The sequence below is a fragment of the Gobio gobio genome, assembly GCF_949357685.1.
Source record: "Gobio gobio genome assembly, chromosome: 14".
Taxonomy (NCBI): Eukaryota; Metazoa; Chordata; class Actinopteri; order Cypriniformes; family Gobionidae; genus Gobio; species Gobio gobio.
In genome coordinates this window covers 14,249,271-14,269,663 of record NC_137107.1, presented here as the reverse complement: position 1 = coordinate 14,269,663, position 20,393 = coordinate 14,249,271, and the positions used below count along the sequence as shown (strand labels likewise).

Sequence of the window (20,393 nt, the reverse complement as noted above, 5' to 3'; positions counted from 1 at the left end):
ACCCCCTACTTCTAGCCTAAAGCCAAAAGCTACTCCACTGCTCGGGCACGTCTGCAAGAGCCCATAGACCTTGATGAACTTATCTCTCCATCAGAGTCTGAGAAAGAGGAGGACGACTGGCGCCCAGAGAAAAACGATAGAACACGACGAGGTTCCAAAAAGTCAAAAATGAATGGGGTGAGTTTGTGGTGGGGATATTGTAAATCTCGAGAGATGCTATCATTAAATATACTCACTTGGATATACCTTGGTGGTTAATGCAGAATTTAGCTGTTTCAAAACTCTCTACTTCTTTACTATAGCATCAGCATGTAGGTTAGATGATTAAATGAATCCACACACAATACCAGATCAAAACAGTAATTTGAAAACAGTGCGAGTGATTCAGTGGTCCATCCTATCCATCCATTCTATCTTTTAGTAATGGGCGATATAAACGATATGCGATCTAAACGATACAAAATTGGCCTACGATAGAGATTAAGTCTATCGCGATAATGCACGTTGATGACAGAATCTACCCGCGAAATTTAGAGCCACGAGCTGCAACTGGCAGCAATGCATCATCGTATTGGTCATCTTGAGTAAACATAGCTGAAAGCGAAACGGAGGAGCTGGTAAAAAAAAGACCGGTGCAACATCCATTGTTTGGACTTGGTTCGGATTTAAGCCGTCCGACGCACAGCTGAGCGGGCGCGTGCACACACACACACACACACACACACACACACACACACACACACACTCGCTCACGGTCTTTGTAGTCTCTGCAGTGTTTCCCAACCGGAACCTTTTTTTTTTCTTTCAAATTTTTCAAATAATTCTCTCTTTGTAAACTTTGTTCAATGCATGCGAGTGCTGCCTTATGTTCGAATATGACCAGTCATTTTCGTCATCACCCGGGTGTAGTACCAGAAGACGCGAATGAGAAGTCGCGCGCGCTGAGAAAATTTGTCTCTGTGCACTCATCCGAAAGCGCGCACACGTCTCAGTGCGCAAATATTGAGTTATCTTTCAAGTATTGCTCTTGAATGGAGGAACTCACACAAAAAGTATGTCAACATGTCCATCTTGATGAGTATTCTAGCAGACATAGTTAGTATATGCCTTAAGTGAACTTTATACAGTCGAGAAAGATGACGCATATCCATGGATTAGGTCTTAAAGGGACAGTAGCCTTTACTGCTGTCTGTTTAATGTCGGACAACAAAAGACAAGGACATCACTCACTGCTCTTGTTTGAAATGCTTTTGTAAGTTTAATAGAATTAATCTTTAATTTATACAGTCAAATATGCAATGTTATTTTACATTTGATAATTTTCTGTACCTGAAAACTAATGTTAGACGTAGGCAACCTGAAAAGCATAGTTTATTTTATTAGTATCTTTGCTCAAAAGTATTTATTTGTGCTGCTGCTTGTATTTAAATTATTTGTTCTTATTATTATTTTCTTTATTTTTATTTGACAGTAGTCCTTTTTTCCCTGAACATAGCAAATACTAAACCGTACCGAAACCGCGAACCTAAAACCGTGATACAAACCGAACCGTGAGCAATCTGTACCGTTATACCCCTAGCGTAACGTATGCGAGGGGGTGCCACAAAAACATTTTCAAAGCGTGCCATGACTGAAAAAAGGTTGGGAAACACTGCTATAGAGGACACGAATGCATAAACAATCACTTCATGAGAATTTACCATTTCATTTGAGAAAACTGTCATATCATAAAATGAACAGACACTCAAAGGTGTTCACGACAACCCGTCAAAATAAAAGTTTGGTTTAACGTGAGAAATTTTTCAAAATATATTGGGCTACTGTTGTAGCCTACAGTAGATTTAACTTTGTCTCTATGTAATAATAATTCGTCTCAACTAATAATAATAAAAATTATGCCTAGATGATTGCTTATTTTTCACTTGATCTTTTTTATAAACAATGTTTACTTTTAAACAGCATACATGCTTTAAATGTTTATGTATTATTTACTTATAATGATTATCATAAATAATAAACTTATTGAATTGCATTTAAGTTTTTTAAATACTTAAATAAAAAAAATTGTGGTACCGAAATTGGTACAGATTTGGCACGCATCTCCCTGTATCATTGCGTGATACTTTTGTATAATTTTTGTAAAGTTTTAGTCTGGTCGCTATTCACTGCCATTATATGGATAAGCGCGTACAGGACGTTTTTAAAACTTTCTGCTTTTTTTTGTTAAAGTCTCTGCAGCTAGTGTACTTGAATTTTATTTATCTGCAACAATGTTATAATTCCAGTTTTGCACAATAAATGTTCTCAAAACTACATACAACGTTTCTATCTTTAAAAATATTAAAATACATTTAGCTGTTTGGCTTTCCTTATGGTCTAACCCGTTCTGAAATGGTTCTATTATAATTTTTATATCGCAATATATATCGTTATCGCAAGAGGCTGCAATGTATATTGCAATATGGATTTTAGGCCATATCGCCCATCCCTACTATCTATCATCCTATCTATCTATCTCACCAGCAAATGGCTTCAAAAGTTAATGTCAGCACATCGTGTCTGCACTACAAGCAGTGCTGGATAGATCACTTACAAATTGTAGTTTGTTCCTTATTCCAAATTACATGACAAAAATTTTAGTTAGTAATGTAGAAAGACATGGGTGTATCTCAAAGAACACATCGGCACAATGCCTTGAAGGAGCCCAAGAAATTAAGCCAGTCTTTTTCACGGGAGTCACCTCCTTAGACTCCTGAATCCTTGCAGAGTTCAACAATACCAAACATGGCAGGTTTTGCCTTATAGTTTGTATAACAGTGTAATTTAGCGCTTACAAAACTTTTGCGATTATCTTCGAAACCGCTAGTCCGATCGAGACAAAACCACCACAGGAAATTTGATAACATAGGTCAATAGCTAAACAATAATGTCCAAATGTCAAAACTATAATAGGAAGTGAAATCCTATCAATTAGTCATTTTTATACTCTCATAAATATACTGTAAGTGTCTATAACCGGGTGTCCAATCCTGCTCCTGGAGGGCCACTGTCCTGCAGACTTTAGCGCCAACCCCGATTCAACACACCTGTACCAGCTAATCAAGGTCTTATTAGGCATACTAGAAACTTTCAGACAGGGGTGTTGAGACAACTTGGAGCTAGACTCTGCAGGACAGTGGCCCTCCAGGACCAACTTTGGACACCCCTGGTCTATAACCTCAAAATTCAGTGAGATATTTATAACAAATTCGACACGCATATGTATGGACACACTCTTAAGGACACCTAAAAAGTGGAGATTGGCCAAGATGTGGTGCTATAACTGCCATTACTAAAACAAGTGTTTTTTTTTTATTTATTTTTTTAAATGTATTCCTTAGTAAATGGTATTTTTTCATATATGATCTAAGTTTATTTATTTATTTGGATCCACATTAGCCAATACATAGGCAGTGCTCTTCCTGAGGTCACAACAAGTAAAAAAATACATGAATCCATATCAACAAAAAGTCAATGAAACATACAAACCCAAAATTAATTTCAAATATCAAAATCTAAAATTTACTATTGTGCCAATAAATGTTCCTTTAAAGATTTTTTTAGAACTTTTTTTAATTTTTAATTTTACTTCAAATATGTAATATGCAATGGTAAATCATTCCATATTTCCATTCCTCTAAATGTTACAGTACGTTGTTTTACAATAGTTTTCGAAACAAGTAAAAAACATCCTTTTGATGCATGCCTGGTGTTATATATGACTAGTACTACTATATAAAAGTTGACATTAGGAACTCTCGACAAATGATAAACAAAGCAGAAGGACAATCTTCAATTATCTTTCATTCATAATCTGAAATAGTTATATAATACTAATAGTATATCTGGCTTTGGTGAGTGACATATCAGATATTACTCTGATTTATGGATCACCAAAATGCTTTTGGTTTTTGTCAAGTTTACAACCAACTTATTATTCTGTACCTACTTTGACCAATTATAATTCCTCATCCAAAGCAGTAGACAACTGCTTAATTGATGTTGCAGGTAAATATTATATAGTTTCTTGGGGTGTAACGGTACACAAAACTGACTGTTCGGTACGTACCTCGGTTTTGAAGTTACGGTTCGGTACGAGTTCGGTACAGCAGTTTTACAAAATTGCTTTTTATTTATTTTTATTAAACAGTGGTTTACTGAAGAAGAAAAGTGTCTCTCCTTTAATGAATTAAATTATAACTAAAAGTTTATTGAAGATATTTCTGTAAATTATATAGGGAGCCCTTACTTGCACATTAATATTAAAGGTTAACAACAGAGCCCAAACTATTAGCCTAAATTCAGTTGCTATTTTTTTTTTAGGTATAATAATCAACACTCAAATAACACATTGTATGCAAACATGTAAACTTCACATAAGGCAGTTTTTGCATTAACTTCTAAATCTAATTATAAAATAGTTTTTTCTCCAATTTGTTGTCGAAATATATAATCATTTATAGCCTACACAGTGTCTGTCATTTTAATGACAGGTTTATTTAACATTCATGAAATAATCAAGACATCCCTAACAGGTTAAGTAGAATATAATTAATATAAAGTCTAATATAGAGCATATATTTAGTGAAAGAGTTGATTTCTCTAGTGAATAAAATCCTGTGGACACTGAATGATTGCTTAAATGTGATTCTAACGTTACATGACATTGTTTAGTTTACAAGCAGTTTTATTGACGTCTTTACGCTGTTGAAACACCGATTGAGCGATTACACCACATATGATACATGCAGGGCTCCAGACTGCGACTAAAACGGTCGCATTTGCGACCAAAAATATTAATTTGCGAGCGATATTTTTGCTGAGATCGCCATTGGCGACCAGTCTTGTTGTGTGTTGACGTAATAAACTAAGACGATGCGCAGCAAAGTTACAGAGAAAAAAACCTTGCTGAGTCGGAGCGCCAAAATACGCGTCAGAAACGGATGTCAAAACGGAAAATATCATGCTTTTTCAAAGCCCTCATCTCTATCAAGCAACAACACTGACGGCTGTGCCAGCCGGAGAGAGATAGAAAGCGACAGAGACGTGTCAATGAATGAACATCCAAGTACCCTACTCTACTTGTAAAAGTGCAGGAAGGCTGTGTGGACGCCAACTAATCAGTAACAATTCTAGTTTTTAATTGATACTGATACTTATTCTCAATATATTTTACTCTTATTAAACTTTTCTGTTACTGCCTTAACTTCACAGGAATACGCAAAATGTATCACCGCCCTGCCCGACGGGCTATTTTAAATAGTGATTAAAATCCTTTCTTGCTTTGCATTGTTGACTCTCTTAACTTGTTGTCTGAAGGAAAAATAAGATCACGAATGTTTTTGATCATGCTTAGTTGTTGTTGTAGCACGGACTGTAATTGATGTGACACCAGTAGTTAGATGTTGTTTACATGTGACAGTACAGACCGGGTTTGTTGTGTTCAATAAAGTTAAGTGTACGCAACTATCTTGGCGTTAACCGTCCATTCTATTGACGATAGAGGATAGAATGAAACAATGCTTATTTGTCCGCAGTGAAGTTTAGCGGATGTATGTGTCTGCGTGGATATTTTTGAGTGTGTTTGTGATGAGCGGATCATAACATTGTAAATAATTACGGGTGGATGAGAGAGAAATAATTAATGTGTTGATATTATTAAAGACACAGAACTCTCATTTCACTGTAAAACGCAACGAACGTGCGTCACTTTCACTTTCATAACCAGCGTCTATTCAGGGAAAACAAATCAAGGATAAGATATGCTTGGAGCACCTCCTAGTGGACAGTATATATAACGCAAAGGAAAAATCCTACATGAGATTGCTTAAAAATGTAACAGTTTTACCTAAAAAATATACACTAACTTAATAGAAATGATTCTGATAAGAATTGTCCAACATAGTGATTGGAAATATCAACATGTTTAAAACTTTTTTCTTCAGGTTCTAATTTGCCAAATTAACAAAAGGAAGAAAATAAAGTAAAGTAAAATGTGGGAGCGTTTTAGTGAAGTAGTTTAACAAAACAAATCAAGTGTTGGGTAGCCTATGTGATGTGTAACAGCTGTGAAGCGCTCCATGTATATGACAATAAATTAATAAAGCCTATAGTGGAGAAAACTGTGAAAATCGCTCTGTGTATGGTGTGGTGTTAAAATGTTAAGAGGCGCATAGATTTAAGTTGTTTCAGTTCTACACAGGCAAAAAAGACAAAACAAAAATGTTTTACTTAACCTGTTGTCTTAATGACAAAGAATGGAAGAAGCCAAAAATGAAATTCAGCACCGCCCATATAATTGCACATGAAAAATTAAAATGCGTTTATTCTTTTGTGGCACTTGAGAAAATTATTTGGCGCCTAAGTTTTTCCCTTATAGGAGCCAATGGCTCCTTAATTGATATTTTTGTCTGGAGCCCTGTACATGACAGTAAGTTGTAATGTATCCTCAGCATACCTTCAGATGGTCATTCATGTTTATTCTCTAGGAAAAGATGATCGATCGCCTTCACAGATGATCGCGTTCACGCGCGTGCGTGTCGCGTGGCTGCTTGAATTGTGATCAGTGATCAGTCACGCCACATAGAGCGTCAAAACGGCATTTATCGTTTGAATTTCGTGATAAAATGGACAGAATACTTAATATGTTCGTGTGGGAACTCGGATTGAGTGTGTTCCACGCTTAAAACAAGCCTACTGTTAACTGTTTGCACTCGGAAACCATTCGTTACAGGCGTGCACCAAACCGAAAGCCCTGTACCGAAACGGTTCGGTACGAATACGTGTACCGTTACACCCCTAATTGTTTCATCTGCATACATGTCTGTCCGTACACAGTTTATTGCAAGGAAGGTAAAATAGTAATGGTCCTAAAAAACCTCCTTGAGGCACACCACATAAGGCTCTTTCACATCTGAAAAACTTCCAATATAAAATACACAATGTCCCCTATTAAACGGATAACTTTTAAACCAATGTACAGTATGAAAAGTAATTGTAAAATAAAATCGAACAATACTGCTAATTTATTTTCATCAATCTGTGCTAAGCAATCATCTGTGTTAATGCTGTTCCTATTGAGTTTCCTTCTCAATGTGCATGCTGAAAATTATTAAACACTTAAATTTGCTCAAACTATTGTTTCCAATACTTTGCTAAGAACCGTTACCAAACTTATTGATCATATTTAGGTTCACTTATTTTAATGTAACATAAAACATTGTATTTTTTCCTATTAATTTTAGTTATACTTAGCTAATACTTAATTTGCAATTGACCTCCCAATCCTCCTTGCTCCGAGTTCTGTTGGCTGTACCCTTTGCCACATCTCTCTCGACTCATTCTCAGTCCATGCTGCCCTAACATTCTTCACTGTACATTTTTCCATAGGTGCATGTTTGTCCACCAAAGGGTAAAATAATATATCAAATGCTGACAATGCATTATCAGGATGATCTTCCTTTTAAACAGCGATCCAACATGCATTAATTGGACAAAATGCATCTGGAATACATTTGGACAAAATGATTCTTTACTGAATCTCTTATGATCTTTTATAAATTACTTTTGGTTTCCTAAGTTTTCTAAGTGGTTACATGCTTGCTAAATAAAACATATATTTTTATGCACGTGTGATTAAAGGCCTTAGACTGCTTGAACCCCGAGAAATGCTGCTTGCAGCTTTAATTATATATAATATTTGCATAAGGTCACAATAGAGTGAGCTTTGAGCAGAAACATTGCATTAATCTCATACTGGCACTCTGAAATACTATTAATGGTGCGTGGCTGACTTTCTGAAAAGCTCTGCATGGATTAAGGCGCGTGAAACAGGAGACGCGAACGCTAACAGTTAAAGTCCATTTCTGATTTTATTGTTGGAGGGGGGGGGTTATTATTATTATTATTATTATTTATAAAAATATAAATTATATCCAAGGTCCCCCCTCAAGCACATAAGTGAAACTCTGCCTATGATCTGTTGTTTTCGGTGACGTGAACTCCAATAAATCTGCATATAGCGCGGGAATTTGAAGATCGGATTTATATCCGTTTTGCGGAGATACATTTATGTTCCTAAGTGTAAATTAAATGGTTTTGATAAATCAGATAGCTTTGATTTACACACAGCGCGTGTGTTCTCCAGGTCGTGCTTACCAGGTTGTTCATAAAAGCCGAGATGTGTCCAGATGTCGGCTTTTAACATTATTAGCCCAAATACGTTTTTGTATGCTAACTAACGTCACTGTGGAACGTTACCTATGCCTATGCGTTAGCGCTGTATCCACAAGGCTATGGCAACTTGGCGGGTAAATCTATAAAAATCATTTGACCAATCATACTTCATACCAGTGTTAATTTTGACAGCAAATTTTGATTTTGTTTTAGTCAGTCTTTTGACTATAACATTTTAGGTATCTGAATTGTTTTAGTTTTAGTCTAGTTTTAATTGACTATAATAAGATTTTAGTAGATTCAATAGACTAAACTTCAGTAGTCTACTTGTGGTCTGGCGTCTGAGAGGCAGCTTTCTGTGTGCACTTTCAGACTTATCCACATCTGCTCTTCGGAATTTTAACTTTTAAGTATGGCCATGTTTGCGCGCACTGCGTCTGGGAACTGCCGCCTTCTATTTTGCCATCAATTGATTGGTGTTCAAAAAATACTTGGAAATCATTGAACTTCATGTGATCCTACAAGAGTGATTACTAATCACGTTTTAAAGAAGAAAACAAATCATCCACTGACTTTCAAAGCGGCTACGACTTTCTACTTTGAGGGCCTTGATAGAAATTATATTTGTCTTCCAAATGTAAATAAAGTCATAAGTTTCCAGAAAAAATACTACTCAAGGAAAGTACAGATACTCAAAAAGTGTACTTAAGTACAGCACTCAAGTAAATGTACTTAGTTACTGTCCACCTCTGGTTGTAATGTATCCTTCAACATGCCTTCAGATCATCTCTTCCTCTTTAATAGTTACAGAATAAACATGATCACGTGCACCATACCGGAAATGACAAACAGCAACCTGACAGAGAAAATCACTCACTTCTCTTGACTGAATAACTTTTGTAGCTTTAATTTGAATGGTTAATCTGTTTTTAGTTAGTGAATTTACTGTTTATAATTTACAGTAAAGACTATCCAGTGTTATTTTACATTTGATTACTTTATTCAATTTCTGTTGTATTTCTGTACCTGAATTCTACTGTTAGACCTACCTTAACTTTCATTTGTTTCTTTATTTATTTGTGCTACAGCTTGTAATTTATTATTTTACTGACTGTTTATGAATTTTATTTAAAAATTTGAAATCAAGCTTAGATGGTTTTAGATATGCTATTTTGCACATTATGCTATACATTTGAACATTTTTATTCTTATTTTATATGTATACATAGACTTTCATGGAAAACTTAACATCAAGAATATCCAGGTAAACCAACACTTTTATTTAAACGTTTCTTTATTACATGCAAGAACTACAGACAATAGGACAAATACAATAAAAACAAAGATACAATTGAAATAAACACTACTTTAAGTTTTTCAGGTAGGCCTACATTAGATCTATTTAACAGTAGCATTCAAGAAAGAAACAACACAGGAACTAATTTATGTAAAACTAAAACTCTGCATAGTCTTAAAGTCCCTGTAAAGGCAATTCTGAGATTTGTTTCTAAACACATTATAAATGTTAGAAATGTATTGCTGAAACACATTACAAAGACTGTGAACTACGAAGTACTAAATTCAGAAGTTAGACCGTTAAACAGTTTTTCACCATTGCTGTGTTCAGGATTTTCTGGGCGGGGCTAAAACGGTGGCTCGATGACGCACTGAAGCCACCGAGCCTGGCTCCTCCCCAAACACGATCATAACTAGAGCACATTCGCATCAGTTCGCCCGTTCGATCGCGAGTTACTGACAGTACTGTTAGTTACTATAGTCAACAACTTCCAAAACAGCTTACAAAACAAAAACGATGAAGAGGTGGATTAATTTTGTGAACAGCAACCTTGATGGAGAGCTGAGGATCATCACCGACACCTACCTCTGCAGTGACTTCACACCGGATCGTTTTACAAACTTTCACCGGAGACAACTGGGATTCACTGATAATCCGCTGCAGAACCGACTATCCCCCGCCCAGGCCTTCATCCTCCCGTCCCGCCGACATCTGGTGCGTCGTGATCATAGACGGTCGTGATCAGTGAGTGTTGTCTTGTGTGCTACTGCCGCTTTCCCGCGAGTGGGCGTGGTTTCGGCGCCGACAGCGGACACACCCCCAGTGTTTGAGAGCAGAGAATGCTGCTCATTTTTTCAAGTTTTTGATAAGCTATTTTATGTACTTCCCGGATTTTTTTATGATTCAAACTTGGCTGGGTGGTTAATAACACATTTATCTGTGGTGTGAGGAACTCAGAACACATGTTTAGTTTTGACTTTACAGGGACTTTAAATATTAAATATACATTATACATATATATACATATAACATTATACATATAATATACATATAAATATACATTAATTAAATATACATTGATTCATAATAAAGCTACAAAAGTTATTCAGTCAAGAGCAGTGAATGATTCTTTTTCTTTTGTTGTTTGACAGACAGCAGCAGGTTTACTATATAAACAGGCTGTTACTTTAAGGCCACATCCACATGAAGCCAGAGCTTTCCCTATCCAACACTTTTTTTTTCTCCTCGTCTCAAATATCTACGTACACACGAAACCACTGAAACAGACTCAAAACGATGTAGTATACATGCCAGACCAGTATGTGGTGCTGTAATTCTGCCACAGAGATGCACTAAAAATGGAAAAGACTTGGAGCATGCGCATGCGGTGTCTGACTAGGGTCAAGATGTGAGGTGATGACATCATTGTTTTACAAAATATACGGATTGTCTGTACACACGAAAATGCAAGGGTGTCATTTTTTTTTTTTGATTCATCCACTCTGGTAGCCTGACGTCGTCATACTCAATTCTAGTCAGAATATGAGTCTGATTCTGCTCCGTTGGGCTGTGATTATGGGGCGTGTTTCAACCGAACCAGGAAAGACCTCAATTGGATAGACCTACAACCAATCAGAGCAATGGAGCGACGCACAACGTTAGTTGTCAAATGTCAACAGAACTCAACTGCACTGTGTTGCCATGTCCGCGGGTTGAAGCGACCCCAATTATGTGATATACAGACCCAGGAATGCGATTTTTAGCTGCCAGCCCTGCCAACATAACACATATTTTACCCCCAAATGCCTTTTTTCCCGGAGAACCCCCCTGGAAAGCTATTGGGCTTGTTTTTGGCTAGTTTTGAGGAACGTTAGCAATTGGGCGGGTTTTGTTGTAAAAACTTGGCAACCCTGTACCTGCACGCACGCTGGAATAAGTAGCCTTACGTTAGAAGAAGATGAGTGTAAACGATCTTTGCCGGTGTTGTAAAAAAAGAATTTAAGGATACACAGAGTACTTACCAACACGATCATCATTCTGAGAGAAATAGTAAAGGTGAACGCATATACGAACAAGTTCTCCGTTTAGGATTAGAACAAACTCAACCCAAGCGCCTTTTGATGACGTGGATGATTACGTTACTGTTGATCATCTGTCCATCATCGTCTAAAGCCCGCCCTGACAATTTCATTGGTCCGAACAGTTTCTGTTCGGGCATAATTACTTCTCTATGGATCAAGTCCAGACCGAACTGCCCGAGTAAAAATGTTGTGGGGGGGGGCTAAGTTCGGCTGGCATCCAGGCTACCACTCTGGAACCCGGTTTAAAAAAACAGCGCTTTCAGCCTCCTAAAACGCCGGATCCGTCTGGACGAAACACGCGATACGATTCAACATTCTTATGTATACAGCTAAACACGTCTCCATGTGTACCTAAGACCTAATGCATTGTTGACACATCCAATTTCTTTCCCAACTGATAAGAGGCATTTTGACACAACTGTGTATATTTGAGTGTTCAACTGTGACAAAGCGTGAAAAATAACTGAAAGGTTTCACATGCTGTCAGAGAGGTGGCTTGTTTGTGCGCTTCGGGTGTGTGTCAGTCAGCGCGAGACTGCAAGTTGTTTTACGCAACTTACTGCACTTAACACTTTTTATTTTCAAGCAAGTAATGTAAGTAACAATGCCCAGTCTATAGTTCTCTGCTATATGCGTCGACCTAAAACTTTGACTTTAGTTTTTGAAGTAGCCTATTAAAATCATTCAGATATTGTATGCCGTTGCAATATGCATACAGGGTTCCCACTCTTTTTCAGCAACCATTTTCCAGTCCTTTTCCAGGACATTTTCAATTTTACTACGGCGGGAATAAAAGACAAGGATCATGCCAAATATGGCTTTCTTTAAGTCTTTAAAAGCCGTACAGTTTATTGCCATTACTTAACAATCCAGCATTTTTCAATATGAGCTCTCAATCATGACTATGGAAGCTTGTTTACACCACAGAATGGAAAGAAAAGGTAATTGTGACTTTTTATCTCTATTCTGACTCTCGCAATTGCGAGTTTACATATTTGTGATATAAACGCAAAAATTGTCGCAATTCTTTTTTCCTCAGAATTGGACTTATAACTTGCAATTGCAGTTTAGATCTCACAATTCTGAGAAAAGAAGTCAGAATTGCATGATATAAACTCGCAACTGCGCAAAAAAGTCAATTGTGAAGAAAAGGTCAGAATTGCGAGTTTATATCATGCAATTCTGACTTTATAACACACAAATGTGACTTTATATCAAAATTGTGATTAGTTAGCAGTGTACGAGTTAACATTCACTGCATACATTTGAGCAGTTAATAGCATTAGCTAACGGCTGCAAGTGGCAACACAAGACTAAACATCATTATTCAAAATACTACTCACACGTATCAAACTCAGCATTACTGAACATGTGCTTTCTACAACTAGCGCTAATTGTTTGGGCCAGCGATAAGCTCTTTATACTCGGCAACTTTTTTTTAAAGAATTTTCCCAGACAACAACAAGATTTTCCAGGACATTTTACATTTTCTCTAATTTTCCATGTGTTTTCCAGGACTGGAAAATTTGTCATCAATTTTCCAGGTTTTCCAGGACGAGTGGGAACCCTGTGCATATCATGATGCGTACATTATGTTGCGATATTTTGTTATTTTGATATATCGTCCAGCCCTAGCAAAAATGTGTATGAACCCTGTAATTAAGCATCTATTTTGTGGCTTTGCTTTTTTTAGCAAGCTAATTAAGTGAATGATTCTGTCTTCTCTAGTGTGCATGTCGGGGCCGCTGTGTTAACAAGCTTTGTCGCTGCCGCAAGGGAAAAATGACCTGTGGAGAAAACTGTCTCTGTGACCATGCAAAATGTCGCAATATGGAGAACCGCAACAATGTGGTTAGTAAAATGTTCTTTTAAAGAGCCTGGGGTTGTCTGTTTACTCTGTGAATGGCCATTTCTTCATCTTCTGCTGTTGTCCTCAGGATTATACCGAAATAAGTGACGTGTCGAAGGAGTCTGCTGCAATTCCTGAGGACCCCACAGCAGTCAGCCCTCGAGATTCTACGTTTTTCAGACCTCCTAATGTGCCACCTACTAAAAAGGTAAGACCAAGGCTGACGTTTTTTGTCTTTGACCATGTCTTTTTCTAAAGCAATGGCTTAACACCATATGGAAATACAGAAAATATGGCAGAAAGATAAAGCAGGCCTTTTAATGTTTGAGTAAATTAGAATTTATACATACAAGGATTTTAATACACTTTAATACATCTATTATGAACATGTTTTTAATCTCTGAATTAAATAGTCAAAAATACCTCACTGGTTTAACTGTCAAAAAATATAAAGTTCTTTTAAAGTTTCAGTGTGTAGTATTTATGAGGATCTATTGACAGAAATGCAATATAATATACATAACTATTTTTTCAGTGGAGTATAAAGAACTTACTTAATGTACCGTACCATTATGTTTTTGTTACCTTGGCTTAGAATAAGCCATTTCTATCTACAGTACATACACAGCGGGTCCCCTTACAGTGAAATCACCATTTTACACCGTCATGTTTCTACAGTAGTAGTGTTAATTTTATCACCTATTTTCAATTTAGTCTTAGTCTTGTGCCAAATGTCCTTGTTAGTTTTAGTCATATTTAGTGATTCACATATCTTTTTTTGTTAGTCAAGTTTTAGTCGACTAAGTCTCATCATTTTAGTCTAGTTTTAGTCAAAGGAAAACTCAATATATTGTGTGGCAAAATAAGTTAAATAAAAAACATATAACTTGCATAATGTATGTGCCACAACACCATAGCTAACTGGTTGATTTACAGCATAAATGCCTAAAATCATCATTAGCTTATGAGACGATGGGCACAAATATCGATTTCGATCTTGATTCAGTATGAATTCATATGTATATAGCCTACTGTACATAAGGAAAAATAAGTTTGCCTTTTAGCACTATTTTAAACTTTTTTGGGGGTTAAATTATATTTGCTTGCATTCAGTACTATTCACTATTAACATTTTAAAATTTCACACATTTCACAAATAAGTAAGTAGTTATGATCTGCAATACTTTTTTGAGCAACTAGACTACATGTATATTTATTAAAGAGCCATACAGGCACCAGTAATGGCATTACAAATGAAAATTGTATTTTTCCAGCCACAAAATAACTCTAATTTGCCTCTTTGCATTGGAATTCTCTATTTTAACCTTAATTACTACACTAATTGTAATATAAATAATAAAAATATTAGAAGACAAATGTTTTAAGTGGTCATTAATGGACCATACTTATTGCACAAATAGTATTTAGTACCAAAATATTCAATAAATATTATTGAACTAAAATATAGGCGATTTTATTTTAAAAATAGTTAAGGTGTATGGTCACATTTGACCACCAATGAGTATAAGTGTGACCAATTAGTAAGGAATACCTGAGGGCTAAATACAATAAAACATTAACATTAATGTAAATAATTTTGCATCACCACCACTCTCCATAATACAATGATCCTGTAAATGTGGTTGACGTAATAATCAATGCACACTATGCTGTACTGTTTACAAAAAATTGCTGCAAACACCTGTATAGTGAAACTGTTATGTATCCGCTTAAGCCATTCAATGGTACTGACCATTGACACAGTGCTAGAAGTATTGAGCGCTCCGGGAACCACGTGACCGCGCCGCTGCCACGAGATGACAGGCTGGCAGCAACAGGAGTATGAGACCTGTACATGAGCAACAGCATGAACTCTTTCGGAATATTTTGAACAGCTGAATATTCTATCTCATGATGGAAAAAGTAGAGACGATTGTAGACGAAAATTAAGAGAGATTTTATCTTAGTTTTTATTTTATGCAAAACATTTTAGTCTCGTCTTTTTTCGTCAACAATAATGCATGTTAATTTAGTCTTAGTCTGCGTTTTTGGACATTGGTGCAGTCTCGTCATCGTCTCGTCTTAGTCATGGAAAAAAAGGTAGTTGACGAACATATTTAGTCTCGCCTCTTCTGACGAAATTAACACTATACAGTAGCCCTAAATGGACAAACTTCTCTACAGAGCACTAGTCACTCTCTGCTCTCTCCGACGACGACATTTTTGTCCTGTGTCAGCCACCGTATCTTCTCTATGTGCTTCGAAAGGGAGGGGGGAGCGTTGGGGGGTGCAATTCACAACCTCACTGCTAGATGCACACACTGCACCTTAAAAGGGTTTTTTTGGTACCTGGATTATCAGATGACAATAGCTCCTATGGATCTAAAAACCTATAATAAAATAAATTCCTATGTTAATAACCAATAACAGAGTGGAATATATTCAGTTTTGAACAAACTTCATGAAATCCATTCCCATGTTGGGAGAGGTTTCTAGATTTTTTTTTTTTTTCAGATTGATGGGACCAGATTGTTTATGCCTGCTACCAAATAGGCCAGTTTTAATAATGGACACGATCCAACAAAAATTTGTTTTGTCAAAATTCTTTATCCATTAAGCTTGTTTTATTAGATTGTGCTGGGTTTAACCCCTTGAGAAACCTTTTTTTATTCAGTTAACAGAAATGTAACTAAGTATAGTAGCATAACAAACAGGCAAGTCATTTAAAAAGTAGTGCAACAGTGCCCTTTTTTGGTTCCGAAAGTATTTTTTTCCATTTATTTTTCCCATTGCAATTTTAAAAAAAGTCTTAATTAAAGAGTTATAAGCCACGAACCAAGCCAGTCAGCACGAGGTGAATAACAACACTACAAACTTTGATTTGATGCGAAGACATTTTTAAAATCTGACAAATAATAAGATGGCTGTTTTTAACAGCTTTACTGAGAGAAAGAACTACAATCCCATAAAGCATTGCAAATAGCATAATCAAATTAAAAATGGGGAAATCCAAAACAACCTATTTACAAATTGATTTAATATAAAAACTATATATTTTATTACAAATTATACATATACAAACATTTAAGTATTTTGAGAGTGTAGAGTGATCGAATCTACATCATTAGCAGTGCTTCATGGGAGTGGGCAAAAGTGAGAAAAGAGCTATTTTGGTGCATGTTGCTTTTTTTCTGGTGTAATTGTCTGTTCAGCATCATGGGTAATGTAGTTTTCACAAGGAATTCTGCTGTTAACCATGATTTTAAAAATAAGCTAATGCGGGCTGATGGCTTCAAATACCATGGATTAACAACCACAGTCTTTGAAAGTTTATGAGTCATCATTAAAAATCAATTTCCCTGTAGAGAAAATGAATAGTTTTTACTTATGTAATCTAATTTTTGCACTCTTTGTTGGGATGCTTAAGGCTGTTAAGATGGGTTTTACGATCAGATTTTTCACAACACAATTATCATGGCCAAAAGAATTCATGATAATACATTGCTATATCTATAGAATTTGTTGACTTTTTTTTTTGCAACATTACAAAAGGAACAATTACAGTTGGTTGCTACCTTTATACTGATAAACAAAACTGATAAAAAGATTAAGACCATCCCGTGTGATTTTATTTATTTAGAGGAGACTAAAATGCTAATAGTTTTTAGTCTTAAGCTGCGTTTCCACCGCAGGAACTTTCCCCAGGGTCCGCAGGAACCAGGGTCTAAATGAAGTTCCGGGTAAATATTTCCCCCTCCGAGAGTCCCTGCTCGCGAGGTACTACTTTTTCAAAGTTCAGGAACTTTCGGGGGTGAGACTTGGACGCTGAACATGCTGATTGGTTGAACTCACGCAGCATTTTATTTCAACCGGGATTTTTAAAAGTTTTTTGCGAGGTTCGTTCTGTGTACAGCAAATATCAGTCTTGCTCTTTCTGTCGTGGCGCGCGTTCGTCTCAACAATCTCATTCTCAATGTCCGTAATAGCTTATAATAACATACGTTGTCTTAAATCTAAATCTAGCTTTAAGAGCTTTCAGAATACGCTTAAGTATCAGTGCTCGTCTCTTTTCCGCCGTTTTGTTAATTACCTCTTAAGTAAACCAATACATAACCAGCAAAATCAGCGCTACTTGAATCTCCTCTATACTTGTTATTGTTGCAGACAGTGTCGCGCAAAAATGATTACTGTCCGTCACTGACTGGGAGGAGCAGTCGCGTGCAGTCCTACATCACCGGACTAATTTGCCTAATCTTCACGGTACTTTAGACCGCAGTGGAAACGCAGACTGTAGCAGGTCAGGGGGAAGAAAAGTTCCTGGTACAAATTGTTCCGGGTAATTTTGGTGGAAATGGGGCTAAAGTACGAAAATTTATAAGAATAACAGCATATTTTTACTACAGACTCGCGTTATAGCGTCAGTTGAGTGGAAATTATATTTTATACACTGCCCAGCCAAAAAAAAAAAATCGCTGTTTGGATTTAAATAGGCAAATGCTTAAGAGTCTATGATTGGACCATTATTGCAGTGATTATCTTTCTAGCATGTTATATGTTGGCAACAGTTCTTCCAACCCATATTGGTGGAGTGTGTATCTTTTAATTTCTTAAACAACTATGTAGGAAGGATTCCAGGATGACAAGGTTCATCAGGCTCAAATTGTGAAAGAATGGTTGGGAGAGGCATAAAAAGTCCTGGGCCTGTATTCATAAAGAGTCCTCTTAGAAAACTCCTAATTTAGCTTAAAAACTTTTACGTAGGAGTCTTAGCTTAAGAGCTATTCGAGACCGATCTGAGAGCAACTCTGAGCAAGGAAAAATACATACTTTTATCTTAGTGAAGAGGCGGGGCTGACCCCGTTGCTACGTATGACAGTCTTTTGAAGACTGTGATTGGTTGGTTGTCCAAAAAGGGGGAAAAAGGAGCGCTTTTAAGTATAGGGTCGATTCTAAGCCTTCACTTTGAAATTACAAGCGCAAATTGTCCTATTTTACCGTTCTCACTCTCACTCTCACACACACACACACACACACACACACACACACACACACACACACACACACACACACACACACACACACACACACACACACACACACACACACACACACACACTATAAATATGTATATAAATCCTTTTATTTACCATGCTGTTAATTTCCTATAAGGTATTTGATTGGCTTAGAATTATAAACATTGTTCCACTCTTTCCAATTACACTGATTGGTGGCATGTCTATTTAATTGGTGGTTTGAAAGTTGGGTTTAATGCAACAAATATGATCCCTGCACGATCTAATCTATAGCGTCTTAAGTCACGGTCATCCATTGTCTGCAACACATTTCTTTTCCCTATTCGTCTTTCTGCTATTTTCTCCACTGCTAAAGAAACTCTTAAGCCTCTTAAAAGTCCTCGTCTGTGCTCCTAACAAATTTGACCGTAAGACCTCTTTTAAGGGTTAAGATGCTTTCTGAATTACTTTTTTCTTTACTAGGATTTTTTTAGTTAATTTTAAGAGTAAACGCCCACATTTCAAAGAATTTTCTTAGAATTTTGTCACTAGGAGCTACTCTTTGCATTAAGATTCTTTATGAATACGGACCCAGACCTTTAAATTCATTAAAAGTCTTTGGGATGTGCTGGAGGAGACTTTAAAGAGTGCTGGACTCTTGCATTGTCTTGATGCGCCTCTTGATGTAAATAAATGTTGTGATGTTATTTCCATGAAGAGGTGCATCACTGGACTACATGGAAAGGGCGGGTTTATGACCTGTACTGCAGCCAGCCACCAGTGGGTGATTTTGAAATGCTTTGGCTTCACTTTTCAGGACTTGAAGAGAATTTTTTTTTTTCCTCATCTACCCATTCTTATTTTTCACTGACCCTTAAAATGACAGCATACTGGTTTAGGAGTATTTTCATTTCTGTGTGGGCTATTTCTTGCTTAAACACACTTGTTTTCTGCATCATAAACAGGAAATTGGAGACATGGGCCGCTTGCCTGCAGATCTGAAGCTTGAAAAAAAACCAGTCCCTGCTGACAACGAAAGTGACAGTGATGACTCTGAAGCGATGAACAGCACTTCCAGCTTCCTCCGGAGGAACAAGAGAGGCCTAAATAACTTCAAAAACAGCTTCTTCTCTGGCTGCACACCTATCCGTGAAGAACATTAGTAGTAGAATGTGATCGTTACGCCTGCTAATTATTTTGTCTTGTCTTTTTCATGTGGTTTAAATGTATACATTTGTTTGTTAAATTGGTATTTTATTGTTAATGGTAATTCATTTGCATTAATAGTTAATGCACCAACTAACAATATGAACTGCACATGTAATGAGTAATTTTATAGACTTTTAAGCTATTTGTATGACATTTGAAAGTCATTGTTGTAGATGTTATTTCTATTAAATCTAGTGACTTAAATAAATGGTTAATTTTATTTGTGTTGTTCATTTCTTAACATATTGCCATGTTAAAATATCTAAATTCCTTTTTAAATTCTGCCTGGGGAAAGGCTGTTTTAGAATGCTGTAATCTTACGCACGGTTAATTCTAATATTACATTGTAGGTGACAGGTGTGTATTTTAGCCAAGTGCTGCAGAGTTTATCCTCTAGCAGACAATAAAACAGGTGACAAATTAATATAGACTCACACTGAAGGAGGGATTGAACCATATCTTCAGACCAGTGTTGGGCTTCACAAAGACCACTATGCAAACATTTTTTTTAATCTATTCTCATTTTGAAGAACCAATATCGATTCTTAAATCCCAAGTCTATACTGTTTTCAGTTGGTTTAATAAACAAAACTTTATAGCGTGCCTCCCATCGAATAAATCGCAACCAACTTTGTGATTTGTTACTTCTGTAATGAAATGTCTCCGCTCACAGAGCGGGGTCAGCACACTGCGCAGAAGTCGCCAGCTTTCTGCAATAGCTACAGAACTCC

General features: G+C 36.5%; 1 protein-coding gene across 1 annotated transcript in view; it reads left to right on the top strand.

The window, feature by feature from the left end:
• Positions 1-19,881, top strand: part of kif4 (kinesin family member 4) — a 116,000-nt gene extending 96,119 nt beyond the window's left edge. The window contains exons 28-31 of the mRNA XM_079834417.1: positions 16-177; positions 13,321-13,443; positions 13,530-13,649; positions 19,419-19,881. Of these exons, the coding sequence (XP_079690543.1) occupies positions 16-177; positions 13,321-13,443; positions 13,530-13,649; positions 19,419-19,616 (603 nt within the window). The 3' untranslated portion in view covers positions 19,617-19,881. The remainder of the gene's footprint in view (positions 1-15; positions 178-13,320; positions 13,444-13,529; positions 13,650-19,418) is intronic.
• The last annotated feature ends 512 nt before the right edge of the window (positions 19,882-20,393 follow it).